The sequence below is a fragment of the Pavona decussata genome, unplaced genomic scaffold (assembly GCF_977016875.1).
Source record: "Pavona decussata unplaced genomic scaffold, jaPavDecu1.1 SCAFFOLD_254, whole genome shotgun sequence".
NCBI classification, from domain to species: Eukaryota; Metazoa; Cnidaria; class Anthozoa; order Scleractinia; family Agariciidae; genus Pavona; species Pavona decussata.
In genome coordinates, this window is record NW_028145657.1 from 5,739,062 (window position 1) to 5,756,987 (window position 17,926).

Consider the following 17,926-nt stretch of genomic DNA (forward strand, 5'->3'; position numbering starts at 1 on the left):
AGCGGTAAATCGAAAGAATAACTTCTAAGAAGCACTCGACATTTAAAACGGTGGAAATTGGAGAGTTCCTGGCTAAGGAATCGTGCTTTGTTTGACAGTCCCGATCCAGGATGGATCGATGGGAGACTAAAAAGAGGTCATTGAGAAGCTTATGTTATCGTAATGGAATTTCCAAAATTTCCTGTGGGACCCTTTGTAGCGTAACACAAGGGAAACAAGATAACGCCATCTTCGTGACTCAAAATATCCATTAGCAAGGATAGTTTTATCAATCGGCGAAGCGCACAGTTGGAATAAATGAATTAGCCCCAGTATCTCGCGTAAATGTCGGTACTCGTAGCAACAAATCTGCACATTAATTTATTTATTAAACTAGTCGGGATGTATTCTTCAACAAAAGCAGGCCAATCAAAATCTATTCTTGTCGCGTATATCGCGAGGGAGGGGACGTACTCACCCCTACCTGTGTGGCGTCAAAGCATCATTTGATTTATTCGTTAATCTAGGATTAAATTTGTGGCGCCATGCATATTGTTAACATGTTGTGGACTCAAGTGTTCCGTTTCAAACGGAAGATTGACCATTTTGAAGCGGTAAGTCGAAAGAGTTAGTTCTAAGAAGCAGTCGATATCTAAAACGGTGGGAATTGGAGAGTTCCTGGCGAAGGAATCGTGCTTTGTTTGACAGTTCTAGAGCACGATGGGACTTGAGAAGAGATCATTGATACGCTTACGTTATCGTAATGGAACGCGATCATCGTTACTCAAACTATTCCATTAGCAAGGATAGTTTTATCAATCTGCGAAGCAACTATTTTGAAGCGGTAAATCAAAAGAATGACTTCAAAGAAGCACTCGACATTTAAAACGGTGGAAATTGGATAGTTCCTGGCGAAAAAAAATCGTGCTTTGTTTGACAGTTTTAGATACACGATGGGAGACTGATACCCCTTCCCCCGGGAAATAACTGGGTATTATCCCACACTGTCCATTCCGGTAGTCGAGCATTAGACTTTTTAATACCCATTTACCCCGGGGCATTTGATCATCTCATGTTTTTTACGTTACAGCACTTTTTCCCCCTTTAATGACCTATTCATTGGCAAATACAGTAAGTTTCTTATTGAATACGTCCATGTACAACAAAAATGGGACGCTACAGCAGCAGAATAGCCATTTTGGCAATACTACGGTGTGTTGGAATGTTTCCTGAGGTATTACAAACATTGTTTTGCAAGTCAACGATCTGTCATGTCACTCATCGTCGCTCGCGTGATTATCAACACTTCCATTTCTAAAATTAAAAAATAAAACAGGCTAACGTCATCACTCCCCGGGTCATCACGCAATGTGTTATTCAAGCTTTAATACGATGGGCCTTGTCAGTTTACCCATAAACGCATAAAATATTGCTCGTGTACCGACCGTATTAAGTTCTCTTTTTCAAACATCTGATTTTAACAGCCTTGAGGCTTGAGTAACATTTTCACAACAAATAGCGGTAGGAGAAATGTGCGGGTCATTGCGCATTTTTGACCTTTTGATTATTTTTGTGAAAACAGACGCATACGTCAGAGAATAAATATCCTAAAGGAACAAATTACTTTCATTGTTCAATTGTCGCCTGACGTCGCACAAACAGATACTTCATACTAACTAATTCCTTTGTTTTCTGCGGTCATTTGTTCCTCAAGAAAGCTACCAACAGTAAGTATATGACGTTCGCCTCTAGCTACGTTAGCTGTGATTTCATACAATAACAAAAGATGAGAATTTCGTCAAACAGACCGGTAGGAGGGGTATCTGACGAAAATGTCGGTGGGTGAAACAACATAACGCTATCTTTGTGACTCATACTACTATTGCATGCACACATGGAAAACGCTGATAGGATTTTATGAATTTGGATGATATCCGTTATCTTTAGCCTGAGTGATTCTTTTTTCTTTCAGCTCAGATTGCTTCACGAGAATTTCCGCTATCTCTGAGATTGCTGTGACCTTTAATACGATTACGATATCATTAGCAACTTTTGAAATTGATTGAAAATTAGCCTTTGAAAAGTTATAATTTCCCTTAATAAATGATCCCTTAACAAGCTTAGTCAATATGAAATGCTATCTAATCTTTGCAAGCTGGAGGGATGATGTACGGTGTTTTGAGCGAAAAATCAATTATGTTATTGCCATGCTATGAAAACAATCTCGGTGTAAGGTTACGTTGTGATGGTGCAAACAATCTGGGTACAATGTTACTTTGTGATTGTGCAATCAATCTGGGTACAAGTTTACGCTGAAATGGTGTAATCAATCTGGATACAAGGTTACGTTGAAATGGTGCAATCTACGTTGATAAAGACGGCGAATAGCAAGTTAAGGGTTTAGTTAGATGGTAACAATTGTACTTTGAGATTGGCGTTGAGTTCGAAACGTTTTCATTAGTCGTATTTAGAGATCTTTTTCGAGGAGGACACCAATTACTGCTTGAGGTAACTGCTTTTACCTAGACCCTGTTTGGTTGATATAGCTTGTAATCAGTAGCGGTATTTTGTACGAAATGACAAATAGGCGAAAAGTGTCCTGCAGATCTCGGTTTATATATTCAGAGTTTACGTTCACTCGTGTGTTTCACGGCAAGGTTGTGGTTTGTAATTTATCTTAACTGGAATTAATTGAAAAAGCGTTGATTTTTTTTTTATACATACTTCTGATTTGATGGTTTTTAATTTATGTTTAAAGCGACGATTGGGGAAACTGTCATCCTTATACTTTTGTGTTAAGACTGCATTTGGTAGCATACCAAAGACTCAATAATGAATTGTTGTTTCTGATGAAAGGAAGCTTCAACAACGTTCATCATTTTTCTTTTCCCGCTGCACCCGACTTGGGACCCTGTTCACAGGCCAGAGAGGATGAGCTACCTCTTCCTGTCTTGTCACAGGCTAATGTAATATATGAAACAAGAACCCGTTAAGAGTTTAAGCTGCTCGATTGCAGCGTCAGTTAACTCAGTAATACTCAACCTCTGTATTTGAATTTTCATGACTTGACCCTCATGTGCAGCCGCTCTAATTATAACAATGCCCTACACACGGAAATGTGACTGCCTGCGTGATGCAACGTTTTCTATTATGTCGTAACGGGGAACTCATTTACCGTAACATCACTAGAAATCCCTATAGGCCCTCTAAGGAAAAACAAGAGAGCCTGTTGGGCAAAACTATTACGTCATGTTCTGTATTTTTAATTACATCGCGTTGTAGGGAAAGTTACCTCGTGTATTTACGGCTTATGTGAAGTACATGTAATTTAGAAATCTTCGGTAGAGTCTTTTCTCGCCATATCGAACAAAGGATAATAACAGCGAAGTTTTACTCTCATTTGAAATACAGTCGAACCTCCCTTTGCGACCACCCCTTACGAGCAACCACTTTTCCAAAATACCAAACGTTTTCAAGTCAAATCACTATAGATGGAACCTCTCGTAGGCGACCACCTCTCGTAAGCGACCACCTCTCGTAAGCGACCACTTTTAGAGATGATTGTTTATAATTTTCAATGGTTTTTAACCTCCCGTAAGCGACCACTTGACACACAATCTGCTGTTTCTATCACGGGCGAAAATTGACTGTAACATATCGGCCCACATCATTACAGCGGATACCGTATTTTAATAAAAAGTGTTTTAAAAAGTCTCACAGCCGGAGCTACCGGAAGTGTCTTCCGACATTGAAACAAATGATAACATATAATGCACTATAGTGCACACTGAAATAAACTTTAATCTGAATCCCTTATAGGAAAGAAACTCTCTCATCTTGTAAATAGCATTCATGTACATGCACGACCAATGATGACTCTCTTAACCTTGTATCATCTAGCCTGCGAGCAAGCTCTCCACCCCCAAGAGAGCTTGCTCGCAGGCTATGTATTATCCAACAGAAAAATTGTGGCGATAAAGAACGTCAACTGGACTATGTAACAAACAAACAAACGCCAAAGTTGTTGATGTGTTACGCTTGAAATGTAACATTGCCGTTTACTGTTTGCTCTTAAATCAGGCAGTCTAAAGAAAAGTTTTTACTTTGGATTTCAATAAGCACTGGCAAAAGGGTGTCCGCAATTTCCATATGTAAATTACCCGAAATTTAGACCCCCACCCCCCTCCCCCCCGTGGTCTGACCTCTGGCAAGCGACAACCTTCCGTAAGTGACCTCATATCCTTGACATTATGGGTAGTCGCTTACGGGAGGTTCGACTGTAATCATTGTCCCATTGATAATAAATACAACTAATTTAACACTTTTTTATATAAACTGGGCTCATGTCACCTAATTGGAGTCGATTTTTTGTGCGTACTTGCGTGTTTCCTTTTTACAGACTGGCGCCAAATAAGCCAAAACAGTGTTGGCAAGGACGTCAAATCCCTGCAGGGAAAAGAAAGAAAAACGCTCTATAATCCCTCGACCTCACAGGGTGGAGGTTAAGCGATAAATAGGTCCCTATTGTCGATTACTGGCGCCTTTCTCTAATAATCCACCTTTGATGAGGCCTGAAATTAAATGATCCCCTCTCCAGAAGCTTCAATAATCTCAATGGCACTGGTAGAAATGTTTTTCGCAATGCTTAAATGGTACACTTGGACAAGTCGAAGTAGCCGGAAGTCAGGTCTCTGTGGCGTATCGGTAATTACCTAATCATAAGCAACTTCCAGTATGATGTCACGTAACATAATGGAAGGTCAGAAAAACAATCTCATGCTAGCTTTCTGAGTTGCTCATATACTGTATTTTGTTTTATTTTAGTAAAATAATTCTGATTAGTTTTCAGCAGTTATTTTTTCTTTCAATTTTAACAGATTGTCTTTTTTTGGTTTTGTTTTGCAGGTGTAAGTTGTTGACGTTGAATTTCTTCCTGAGAGTGAAACCAACTGATTGTTAGCAAGGAAGGCCTACAAAACGTAGCACCTACATAGTGCTGGACTGTTTGTTACAAGAGCACTCAGTGGCAGAAAACGTAGCGACCACAAAGCGTAGCAGTCAGCTGATTATCAAAACAGAAAACCCAACAAAGAACATCCATCGTAGCAGCCACTCGGTTGTTACAACAGAACACCCATTGTAGCAGCCGCTCGGTTGTTACAACACCCATCGTAGCAGCCACTTGGTTGTTACAACAGAACACCCATCGTAGCAACTACTCGGTTGCTACACCCATCGTAGCAGCCACCTGGTTGTTACAACAATAAGTAGCAGCCACTTGGTTGTTACAATTGTTACACATTATACACAATTGTTACACAGAAAATAACAGATATTCAAAGCTATACAAACCTTGCAAACCTTGGAAAACAAAGAGTGTGACATAAAACAGAGAGTGCGATATTGAAACAAAAGAGACAGTGAATTACACAATAAAGAACTGTGAAGAAGAGTCGGACAAAAATAGTTACAGAGTATTTAACAATGCTTGACATGAATAAAAAAGTGAAAAACGGTACTTGTAGGTCACTTTTTGCATTGTTTATTAATAATGTTAAAAGGGATACTAAAAGAAGACGACATCATTATCGAGAACCCAGTAGAATCCCATTAAGAGCTCTAAAGAAGGGTTTAAAAAGGAGAAACAGAAAATTGGTTAGAAAGTATGTTTTAAAAACTGTCCCAAAATCGTCTTTTCTTTATCAAATTATGAAAGTAGCTCCATTACGAAAAACAGTACTTTGTAGCACTAGGAAAGCTATGGAAAACTGCACAAGCAAATATCTTGCATCGAAAAAAGAAAGGACTTATAAAAATGTTAATCATGAAATGACACATGTCACTACAAAGGAATCTAGCGATATAGAGACCAATCCTTATCCTCGTGTCCTTGCTTTACGTGGACTCTTCGATCCTTGCGTTATTTCAAACAAAGAAGCACATATTATTAATGGAAATATATTCATCAGTAAAGCGACAAATTCCAAGACCTCTTCCATCAGTGAACTGTCACAACAGGGAACAAATGCTAGAAGACATTTCATGAATTATTGCCTTACTCATTCAGGCAAGTTTTCATGTGCGGTAGATTGTTTTCTTGAACTTAGCGTTGCTATTTTTAAAGATTCTCGGAAAGATATCGAACGTAATGAGTTTTTTCAAACTTTATTTGACGCATGTCTACAGTTAGAAAACCATGATGTACAAACAGAAATGACAGTAGTTCGAGAACCTGTTTGGGTTTATCTAAGACAACATTGTAACTCATTTGCTGCAATGTCTGCAGATGCTGTATTTAGTGACATATTTACGTTGGATACAGTTGGTATGATGACGGAGGAATTAAAATCCCTTTTTCTTATACAACAAAGTAATCAGTCAGTTTGTTCATCGTGTAACAATGCAATTATAAAAAACACAGCTATATTTGTACTTTACATAAATTCTCCGAACTTGCTTCATAATGGCTTAGAGAATTATGTTTCTGAGGCTATATTACCAAATAGCAGTGCACTCTATTGTGATTTGTGTCAAGAGCATTCTGGGGATCTTCCAATGCTACAACATTTTATTACGCTTCCACGATTTTTAACTGTGGAACTGTCATCCAATTATATTAATCAAATATTTTTTCCTTTGACTATGGATGTACTTGGTCAAAATTATGTACTTAAAGGCATGGTTCGATGTATAAGTTCTCATTTTACAGTTGCTATAAAAGATGATGCTCGTTGGATATATGTAGATGATATGTGTGTTTCAGTTAGAATTTACACTTCGTTTCAGCACCTCTTGAGTATCCATTCTAACGGTTGGTTTTTTGCTATATATGAAAAGTCTTCAATAAGAGATAATAATTCTTCAATAAGAGATAATAATGGTATACAAAAAAATGCAGTAGCGTGCAAAACTGTGCAGCAAAATTGTAATAATGTTCTTGTTGGTACTTTACCGAAAGATGTACCTATTATTAAAACTACAAATAATGAAACTATAACGAAGAGTTCTGCTATAGCTCTGTATGCAATTTGTTTTTCTGTTGTTAAACCTTGCAGTTATTGGAAGTCTGATACATTAGATGCTCTTGTTGAATATGGAAGTGCTTTCTTTACTGAGACTATTAAAAATCAGACAAGTTCCAGTGAACTACCACAGAATGTTAATATATGCGGTGCCAATATTAATGTAAAATTTGTTACGAGTAATAAAGGAATTCTTGTATGTAATTCAGTTTTAAGTAAATTAGCCCTTGAGAGGTTGATGTTGCAGAATGTAACTAAGAGTTCAGGATTTTTACTTCAGTTTCCCAGCCTATGTTTAAGTTGCGTTTTTCACAAAACCAGCAGAAATACAACATTTTACTTAATTTCTTTGAATAAAATTCAAGGACTTAATGTACACAGAGTAAGTGATAAAAATTATTTAGTCGAAAGGGTCTATCAAAGTGTGACAAATACTGTAAAGTCTAATGAAATACAGTATTTTTTTCAGAGTGTATTGTGCACCTGTGAGTTAAATAAAGGTGAAAAACAAAAGATTATGAAATGCCACAAATCTGCTAAGTGTAAAATAGAAAATGCAATTAAAAGGAGAAAGTCTTATTCTCAATTCGAGCCTGCAAGGAAAAAAATCTGCTTAGATAAGTACCGTGAGTGTTACAATAAGAAAAAGCAAAAAGTTCTGATTGCACGCACCGAAAAATATAAATCTATGGATAGAAATGAAAAGAAGAATCTTCTTGTTGCTCGTGCTGAAAAATATAAATCTATGGATGTCAATGAAAGACAAAATCTTCTCACGGCTTGTGCAGGAAAATATAGATCTATGGATCCCAATGAAAAACAAAATCGTCTCGCTCGTTGTGCAGAGAAATATAAATCTATGGATCCCAATGAGAAACAAAATATGCTAACTCACCGTGCAGAGAAATATAAATCTATGGATCCCAATGAGAAACAAAATATGCTAACTCACCGTGTAGAGAAATATAAATCTATGGATCCCATTGAGAAACAAAATATGCTAACTCACCGTGCAGAGAAATATAAATCTATGGATCCCAATGAGAAACAAAATATGCTAACTCACCGTGCAGAGAAATATAAATCTATGGGTGCTCATGAGAAAGAACAACTCTTAGCTAAAACAAGAGAAACTTATCACAACACGAAAAACGAAGAAAAAGAAAAATGGCTCCAAAAGATCAGGAGAGTGGCTAGGAACACAGAAGAAAGAAAAGCTATCTCAGGCAATGACTTGGACTTCTGTATTGCATCTTTTCAAAAAGCAGTAAGAGAAGGTCCTTATTACATATGTTCTGTGTGTAATAGAATTCTTTATAGGAAAACAGTAATAGAATTAAAGAAAAGTAAATATGTCAAACAGCATCTTTTCACAGGAAAAATGTCTTTTGATAAGAAAGAATATATCTGTAAAACATGTCACTCTAAATTGTTAAAAGAACAAGTTCCATGTCAAGCTGTTTATAACAAATTAATGGTTGATGAAATCCCCCTAGAACTAGAATGTCTAGAAAAACTTGAGCAGATTCTTATATCTCAGCGCATTGTCTTTGAAAAAATAGTAATTATGCCCAAAGGTCAACAAAGGAAAATTAAAGGAGCTATCTGTAATGTGCCTGTAGAATGTGATCATACCTGTAATGTCTTGCCTAGACCTCCTGAAAGCTCGGGAATAATTATGTTAAAACTTAAAAGAAAGCTTGATTTTAGAGGCCATGTTTACTTTCAAGCTGTACGACCTGCAGTTATACTCAATGCGCTAAATTGGCTCAGAATGAACAATCCTTTATATAGTGGTATAACAGTTAATATTGAAAACATTGACATAAATCTGAGAGAAATGCAGTTACGAGCTGATTCAGACAGTGCCGATGGTGAAAGGTCTCCGATTATTCAGGTAACTTGTGAACAGAAAGCAACAAATGATCAAAGTGAGGAGGAAAGAGATGATCCTTTGAATGAATTTAGAGCAGCAACTTCTGAAACCTGTTTACAGTCAGTGCTACCAGATTATCCTGTAAGTGTGGACAAAAATACCAGATTAAAGTCCCATGGAAATGACATTTTTAATATTGCACCAGGTGAAAATAAACATCCAGTTTCATTCATGACTGATAAACATTGTGAAGAATTAGGGGTTTCGACAAAACGCTGACCCCCGGGTCAGCTGACCCCCTACTGACCCCCAACTGACCCCCTAACTGACCCCCTCAAAAAATCACAGCAAAAAACAAAAACATGTGAAATTAAAGTTATAAAGTTAACCTGTAAGATGAAACAGCGCAAATGACGAGTGAGTTACCACTCAATTTAACGTTTGACTGTTGATTGTTGTCACGAAACAACATCTGGAAACAATTCCCACGGTAAAATACAGCAGAAATACATTCCAGGTCCCGCTCTGGTTCGCTATTCCTGTGCTGACGGATTCCCTCGCTGACGATGTCGGGTGAATAATTTATTTTGGTTTATTTATTTAGTTTTCAAAATATCTCCGTAAACTTTTTACAGCCCTCATTTTCCTACTTTTTTAGGGAACTAAGTCGTCTCACTGCTGCGAATGGAAATCTGTGAGCATGCAAGGCTGCTGTTAACCGTTTCTTATTTTGCATTTTCCTGTTACTTTACAGTCAGCCCAGGTCACGCGTGATTTGAAATTTACATGTCAGTTTTGAAAACCGCCAACGAGATTTCAGAGTTCCCGTATAAATTTCCTTAGCTAATGGACGGTATAAAGCTATGAATTTTTCTTTACATGGCAAAATTGAATATTTCAAGAATAATAGTTGTTTCCCAAGTATTTTTAATCTTTTTTTTTTCAGTTAATGCGTCTTTTTCGGAACGATTTCCAGAGAAATGTCCAACATTCCATTCACACGTCGGACATTACAAAGAGAAATTCGAATGTTCATTTCATTCTTGGAAATACTGTTCACGCGTGACCTGGATTGACTGTAATAGCGTTTACATACACTCGATTGCACAAACGTTGACACCTAAAAAGCATAAACCAAGAACGATGAGACCCAACGGATTTGTGGGTATACTGTTAAAAAATTGGCCCTTATTGGCAAATTTGACTCTTTACAGTGTAAGGAAAACTTGGACAGTTTCCATCATTCAGAATAGAATATTAAATAAATTTAGTACACTTATACACATGCATAAAGCCAATTTGGGTCTCATCGTTCACGGTTTATGCTTTTTAGGTGTCAACGTTTTTTGCAATCGCGAGTTTATTTTAATCACATTTGTGGTCAAATGACGCATAAACTAAAAGTATTAGAAATAGCTTATAACAAAAACGACGGATTGTTTGACCTTGTTGTACTTTTGTCCGACTGCCACAGTTCCTTGTAATGCAATTAAGAAACGAAAACAATAGTCGCTCCTGTCAGAGAACTGACTTTCGAACATGTTTCGATCATCGGCTTTTGAAGCTTACTAGTGGAACTGGGATTTTTTTTTCAAACAGACGTTGGATTCTTTGTTTGATAAATTTAAAAATCTGTCTAGCGGCGATTTTGGCAACTTGAATGGTTGTCAACTTCATGATGATAAAGCTCTTTCAAACTATTTTGGTCACAATGAGAACTGGGTGCATCGGAACCTTGGTTTATGGTGAGAAACAGGTGTATCCGTTCCTCATGATTTGCGTTGCATTCCGTCATCTTGGAAATTTCAGGTTGGTTTATAACTTTAATTTAACATTTTTTGTTTTTCCCTGTGATTTTTTGAGGGGGTCAGTTAGGGGGTCAGTTGGGGGTCAGTAGGGGGTCAGCTGACCCGGGGGTCAGCGTTTTGTCGAAACCCAAGAATTAGCATTTCCAGTATTATTCCCAAAGGGCAGATTTGGCTATACTGTAGAGAGAGCGGTTAATCTGTCACCTACAAAATACTTCAATGCCCGTCTCTTACATTATAGTGGTAAGTTTGCAATGAATCCTGAATATTTGTTTTTTGCGCAGTTCATCATAGAACAAAAAAAAGTTTCAGATAGTATTGCTATTGCTCTGACAAAAGTTCATGGACAGTCTCTGACTGCATCTCATTTAAGATCTAATGTGCGAAATTTTCAAAATCTTATTTTTCAAGACCAGGCTTACTTGTTTTTAAGACAAATTCCAGGTACACCGCCATACTGGCAAAAATTTATGTATGAAGTTATAGCGATGGTAAAACAACTTGGAATTCCAACATGGTTCATGACATTGTCTTGTGCTGACCTTCGATGGCCTGAGCTGTTTCAAATTATTGGGAAGATACAAGGACTTAATTTAACTGATGAAGAAATTGAAGGATTGTCTTACAATGAGAGGTGCTCTATGCTTAATTCTAATCCTGTTGTTGTTGCTAAGCATTTTCAGTACAGAGTAGAGACATTTTTCACTGAAGTGTTATTCAGCAAAGGAAATCCTATTGGTAAAATAGTTTATTATGCTTTACGTATTGAATTTCAAATGAGAGGATCACCTCATTTACATGCACTAATATGGACAAGTGATTGCCCAAAGTTAACAAATGAAACAAAAGAAGATTACATAAAATATATAGACAATCATGTTCAAGCATATTTGCCAGATAAACAAAAAGATTCTCAATTATTTACCTTAGTTCAAACTTATCAGAAGCACAATCACTCAAAGAGTTGTAGAAAATATACTAATGTTCCATGCAGATTTAATTTTGGACAATTTTTCACAAAGAGAACAGTAGTAGCAGAACCACTTTCTGAAAAGTTAGATGAAGAGTTGAAAAGAGACATTTTAACAAGAAGAAATGAAATTCTTTGCTTAGTAAAAGAGGAAATAAATAAAATCTTGAACCCAAATAAACCACAGTATAATCCTAAGACAACGGAAGAAAAACTTTTGAGTTCATTAGGTGTTAAAGAAGAACAATATTACTGGGCCTTGTCTATATCTGGTGATTCTGATTTTGATCTGCATCTTAAAAGACCGCTTGATAGCTGTTTTATCAATAATTATTTTGTTGCTGGAATAAAAGGTTTTAGGGCTAATGTTGACTTACAACCTGTTTTTAACCATTACAAATGTATAACTTATGTTTGCTCATACTTCACAAAGGATGAAACAGAATGTTCACAGGCTATTGCCAATGCAGCAAAAGAAGCAAAGACTTCAAATTTGGCCATTAAAGACAGTTTGAGAAAAATAGGAGCGGCTTTTCTTTCTACTAGAGAAGTGAGTTCACAAGAATGTGTATATAGATGTATGCCTGAACTTTGGTTGAGAAAAGTTTTCCCTAAAACAGTTTTTGTGAGCACAGATTTACCTGACAATAGAATTCGAGTTACAAAGAGCAAAATAGAACTTGATGAGTTAGATGAAGATAGTACAGATATTTACAAATCCAATATAATCGAACGCTATAGCATCAGACCTAACAAAATCCCAATTATTGATAACTTATGTCTAGCTGAATTTGCTACATATTATTACAAAGAATACAAAAATGATTGTGAGACAAGCGATGCACAACCTGAAATTCTTACAGATGATGTTATAGAATCACATGTTCAATTTACTACAAATGCAGATGTCATTAACTATTTACCATCCAAAATAAGATTAATAAACACAAATGAAGTTATGAAATGTAGAAAAACTAAGGCTGTATTACGGTATCATAGACCTAACAAAGTAAAAGAGCCCGAAAAGTACTTTCACCACTTACTTATGCTGTACTATCCATGGCGTAATGAAGATAGTCTTATTGGCAATGGACAAACATACGCATCAAGATTTTATGAGCCTAAAGTGCAAGCTATTGTTGAACAAAAAAGAACAATATTTGAACCTGAAGCAGATGCTATAACAGAAGCATTAGAAGCCCTAAGAAATAGTAAAGTTATTAATTTTAGCCATTCCTTTGATTCTTTAAATGATCAAGAAAATGAAGACTTGCAATTAGATATGCAAAGTAATGTTGAAAGTGATGAAGAATCATTTAATGAACAAATTATTTCACATCTTTCTTCCAATTCTAGTAGTGATAAAGTGTCTACAAATGCAACAATTACAAGTTATGTTCAACCAAGGGAAATTTCTGATGATCTATTACGTGAACATATAAGGTCGTTAAACAAGAAACAGCGTATTGCGTATGATAGTGTGCTACGCTGGTGTAGAAACAAAGTTAAAAATCTTCGTTCTCTAAAACCTTACGACATTAACCCAATATATCTTTTTATGACTGGAGGTGCTGGCTCAGGGAAAAGTCATGTAATAAATACAATATATCAGACAGCAATTAAAACATTTAGACAGACAACAAATAATCCTGATCTGCCAACAGTACTGTTAATGGCGCCCACTGGTGTTTCTGCGATACACATAGGCGGAACAACTATACATTCAGCGTTGGCTATCCCTAAAGAAACCGGTGACAATCTTCCAGCAATGTCTGACCAAAAGAAAACACAAATGAGACTTACACTGTCGGAATTAAAGCTTATTATAATAGATGAAATTTCTATGGTTTCTAACATTACTCTTCTTCATATACATCAAAGGCTAAGGGACATTTTTGGATCATCCAGCTCTAAACTATTTGCTGGTATAAGCATTATAGCTGTAGGAGATTTGTATCAACTACCACCTATACGGAGGAAACCTATTTTTGAAAAATTCAACAATGAGTGTTTCAATTTATGTCATCCATGGCATGTCTTCACGATGATAGAATTGACTGACATTATGAGGCAGAAAAATGATCGGCAGTTCGCCGAAATTTTAAACAGATTTAGAACAGCTTCACAAACTGAAGAGGATCTTAATTGTATTAATTCTCGAGTATTAGTCCCATCAACAAACAATTACCCCTTGAATGCACTTCACATCTGGGCAGAAAATGATCCTGTTAATGAACATAACAACAAACAACTTTTACAATTATTTACACCTTTGTTTGTACTTAGAGCTACAGACCAGTATCCATCAAATGTTACAAAACAAGATATTGACAAAGTATTATCGAGAGGGAGATCTGAAACAGGAGGGCTTGAATTTGAAGTGAAGATTAAAGAAGGTGCTAGAGTAATGCTTACTACAAATATTAATATTGCAGATAGACTTATAAATGGGCAAGTGGGAACTGTTGTTAAGATTCATGTCAATAAAAAAACACAAAAACCAACTGTGGTTTATATAAAGTTTGATGATAATGAAGCAGGAAGAACTTTAATACAAAACAGTAGTAGTATATTTGCTAGAGAAAATGCTGTTGTTCCTATTGAACAAGTATTATCAAAAATAAAAGTTCGACCAGGTAAACCATCTTCTCCAGAAGTACAGAGAATTCAATTTCCAATAAGTCTAGCTTGGGCATGTACAATTCATAAAGTCCAGGGTTTAACACTGCGAAATGTTGTTATAAGTTTCCATTTGAACAAACAAAGATCTTTTAACTATGGACAAGTATATGTTGCGTTAAGCAGGTCAACTTCACTTCAAGGACTTCATATTTTAGGAGAAATCAATACTAAACACATAAAAGCAGATCCTAGAGTACATAATGAATATGATAGATTAAGAAGTTTCAAGTTAGTAGATTTAAAAGATATTACACATTCAACTGAGAATAAACGAAAAAATAGAAGATAACAATTTAGTTGTAACATTATGTCTTTTAAATATACGCTCCCTAAGAAAACATAGCTCTGATGTTAAATGTGATGTAAATCTTTTGAAAAATGATCTTATAGCATTCACTGAGACTCAACTTTTACCTAATGATAACGATTCAGATATTATAGATAATTTATCTCCTTTTTCCTTATATAGGTATGATCATAATTCAGATAAATATTCAAGTTTGGCCATATGCATCAAAAAAAAATTTCATGTAACAAATCAAGAATACTACCCAACTTTAAATGCTGTTAGGTTTATGTTCACATTTAACAACCATAGATCATACGACGTAAATATTTCTCTCCTTTTAATTTATCGTAAAAATAACTCAAACATACTTGACCTTATTAATGGTATTGACTATTTAGTTAGAAGTAATCCTATCGATATAATCCTGGGAGATTTCAATATTAAGTATTTTAGCAGCAAAGACATGGAACCGCTCTCATCATTAATGCAGTCTTTAGATTATTTACAGATTGTAGAGATACCTACATTTATTTCAGGTAGTTTACTAGACCATGTTTACATCAGACAAGCAAATAAACTTAATATTGATAGTTCAGTAATCAATGTGTACTACTCTGATCATGATGCAATAAAAATAACAATACGAATTTAAACTTCGCGTTTACCGTTTCGTATTTGATAAATAATAGACTTCGTGTCTCCAATACAAAAAATAATTCGTTAAATCAAAAAAGAATGTTAAATACTTTGATATGATTTGATCTGATGAGACACAGAAAGGAGCCCGTCCATCCTTCCTAGCCGAGTGGATGTATTGTCATCAATGCATTCATGGATTCTGTTATCAAGTAAGTAGGATATAAAAAGGCTTTTTACTTTTTCTATATCAACGTTCGATTCCTTACTGTGATGTTTTGTTGAGCTGTAGAACTTGATTGATTTGATTAATGCATCGATGGATTGTATTATCAAGTATGCAGAATACAAATAGATTTTCTAATAAATTAATTTGTAAATGAAAGAAATGGATCGGCTTTATGATTCCAGTAGCATTAGTGATTCCAGCCATTATTCTTTTCAGTCACTAGCGCAAGATATAATGGGTAGATGCACAAGTCTAAACTTCCTGAAGAAATGTAATATAAAGATCCGGTACTTAGACGACAAACATAACTCATGGATCAATTTACCCAACAACAACAAACGAGGCTTCAAGAATTTTGGAAGACCACAAGAACTGCTTCAGAAAGGGAATTTTTAAACAATTAAATTGAGGACAGTTCAAGCTAGCCCTTCTCGAGGGGGTGCTTCAAGTACCAATGTTCGGTTTGGCGCAAGAACTCCTTCGCGCTGTCGCCTATTGAAAAAGGCACAGGCGACAGTTTCAAGTTTGGAAAGAATTCTGCAAACCTGAAGTATCTCAGTGAAGCAAAGTGTCCAGTGACAGACAATGGAATAAAATACATTGGGAAGCACTGTGTTAAGTTAAACTACTTGAATATCAAAGGATACAAAGCTCTACGAGATGTCGGCATAACTCACATCGTTCAAAACTGCTTTAAACTGATATTTCTTGATATGGGGAAGTGTAACATCATGGATTACGATAGTGATGGTATGCATATTATCAGCATTCATTGGCCTCCGTTGAAGAAACTCATTATACGAAGATGTGAATATATGACAGCTACAGGAATCAAGACTATTGCTGCACAATGCTGTAGCTCCCGGCAGTACTTACAAGTGCAAGAAATCTTAGAAAACTGTAGATAAAGAAAAAAACTATTACTGTATTCAAAAGTATGTGCACATGGATAAAGCATTTGTTCAGTCTGTTTTTTTTTTTTTTTTTGCTTGCTTTGTAGAGTAACTTGCAGCTCCAATACAGTGAGTTGTGCTATCTTCTTGATAACTACGGCGTGAAGCGGAAATTAAACTATGTAGTACATCGTCACGTACCTGGAACTGACAAGGAGCAAGCGACCATATCGTTTTAATGTTTTAGATTCAAATGTGCTGTTTACAGAAAGAAAATTAACCTTTTAGAAGGGGTAAATCGAAAGGATAAGTTCCAAGAACTACTCGACAGTTTAAAAGATAGAAAAGGGACAGCTCGCGGTATTGACTGCGGACCAGATTGTGCTTCGCAGTGCAAAGAGCCAGGAAACCTGCGCTGCAGACTTTGTCGAACTGATGCCTAAACGTTATTGGAAATCCACTTCATAAAAAACATTCAAAGTCTGATTGTCAATTTCTACTTAAAGTTTACGTCTTCATTAAGTAAACTTTTTGTCTTCAACAATAATATTATCTTCTGTCTCCTGAGTCAGATAGTGTAATCTGCCCCGGGTCATGACGTTTGCCGAAAGCAATTGCCGTTATAATCTCAGGATAGCTGTGAAGCGTACAATGGAAATAAATCAGGAACAGCATCACGCGTAAATGCCAGTATAGGCATCTTGTTTTTTTTTTCTTCCTCGTAGCTACAAATCGGTACATTAATTTATTCATTAAACTCACTCCTCTCCTACTCGGGGTGTATTGTTCTGATTGTCTTCAACAGAAGCAGCCCAATCAAAATCCATTCTTGTCGCTTACATCGCGAGGGAGGGGACCCACTCACCCCTACCTGTGTGACGTCAATGCATCATTTGATCTATTTATAAAAAACAGATTAAATTTGGCCCCATATTGTTAACATGTTCTGGACTCAAGTGTGCCGTTTTCAAACGGAAATTTTACCATTTTGAAGCGCAAATCGAAAGAATAACTTCTAAGAATCATTCGACATTTAAAACGGTGGAAATTGGTAAATTCCTGGCGAAGGAATCGTGCTTTGTTTGACAGTCTTAGACCACGACGCGAGACTGAAAAGAGGTCATTGAGAGGCTTACGTTATCGCAATGGAATTCCCGCAATTTCCCTTGAAACCCGGAGTAGCGTAACAAAGGGAAACAACGTAACGCGATCGTCGTGACTCAAACTATTCCATCAGCAAGGATAGTTTAATCAATCAGCGAAGCATACAGTTGGAATAAATGAATCAGCCCCAGCATCACGCGTAATGCCAGTGTAGCAGGCATCTTGTTTTTTTGTAGTTTGTTTGGAGCTGTGATAAAATAAACGTGAATCAACCGAAAACTCGTATACCGCCTTCTACGAAAGGAAGGTTACGTTTTCTAAAAGTGTTTTCAAAAAAGGAGTAAAAAACATTTGTACAGTTAACCTGTAACAAACTGATGCAAAATATAAAGGCCATGTACAAATTAATAAAATATTTGCTCTGTTTATAAAGGTTGC

General features: G+C 36.2%; 2 protein-coding genes and 1 long non-coding RNA gene across 3 annotated transcripts; all 3 read left to right on the forward strand.

Moving 5' to 3' along the window:
• Nucleotides 1-612: 612 nt before the first annotated feature.
• Nucleotides 613-5,497, forward strand: LOC146456788 (uncharacterized). The gene is made up of 2 exons (XR_014858705.1): nucleotides 613-1,706; nucleotides 4,885-5,497. It is a non-coding gene; the product is annotated as an uncharacterized LOC146456788 (long non-coding RNA).
• A 266-nt stretch (nucleotides 5,498-5,763) lies between these two features.
• LOC146456789 (uncharacterized) lies at nucleotides 5,764-9,156 on the forward strand. The gene has a single exon (XM_085092735.1). The coding sequence runs from the start codon at nucleotides 5,809-5,811 to the stop codon at nucleotides 9,154-9,156; it is 3,348 nt and encodes a 1,115-aa protein (XP_084948861.1). The 5' UTR covers nucleotides 5,764-5,808.
• Nucleotides 9,157-12,235: 3,079 nt separating this feature from the next.
• Nucleotides 12,236-15,562, forward strand: LOC146456790 (uncharacterized). The gene is made up of 2 exons (XM_085092737.1): nucleotides 12,236-14,565; nucleotides 14,603-15,562. Exons 1-2 carry the CDS (start codon nucleotides 12,236-12,238, stop codon nucleotides 15,276-15,278), a joined length of 3,006 nt encoding a protein of 1,001 aa, XP_084948863.1. The 3' UTR covers nucleotides 15,279-15,562.
• Nucleotides 15,563-17,926: the final 2,364 nt, after the last annotated feature.

Excerpts from the sequence above, each read along its gene's own strand:
- LOC146456789 (XM_085092735.1), top strand. The coding sequence starts at position 5,809 with ATGACACATGTCACTACAAAGGAATCTAGCGATATAGAGACCAATCCT.
- LOC146456790 (XM_085092737.1), top strand. The coding sequence starts at position 12,236 with ATGCCTGAACTTTGGTTGAGAAAAGTTTTCCCTAAAACAGTTTTTGTG. Across the intron at positions 14,566-14,602 it reads GATAGATTAAGAAGTTTCAA|AATAAACGAAAAAATAGAAG; the intron begins GTTAGTAGATTT and ends CATTCAACTGAG.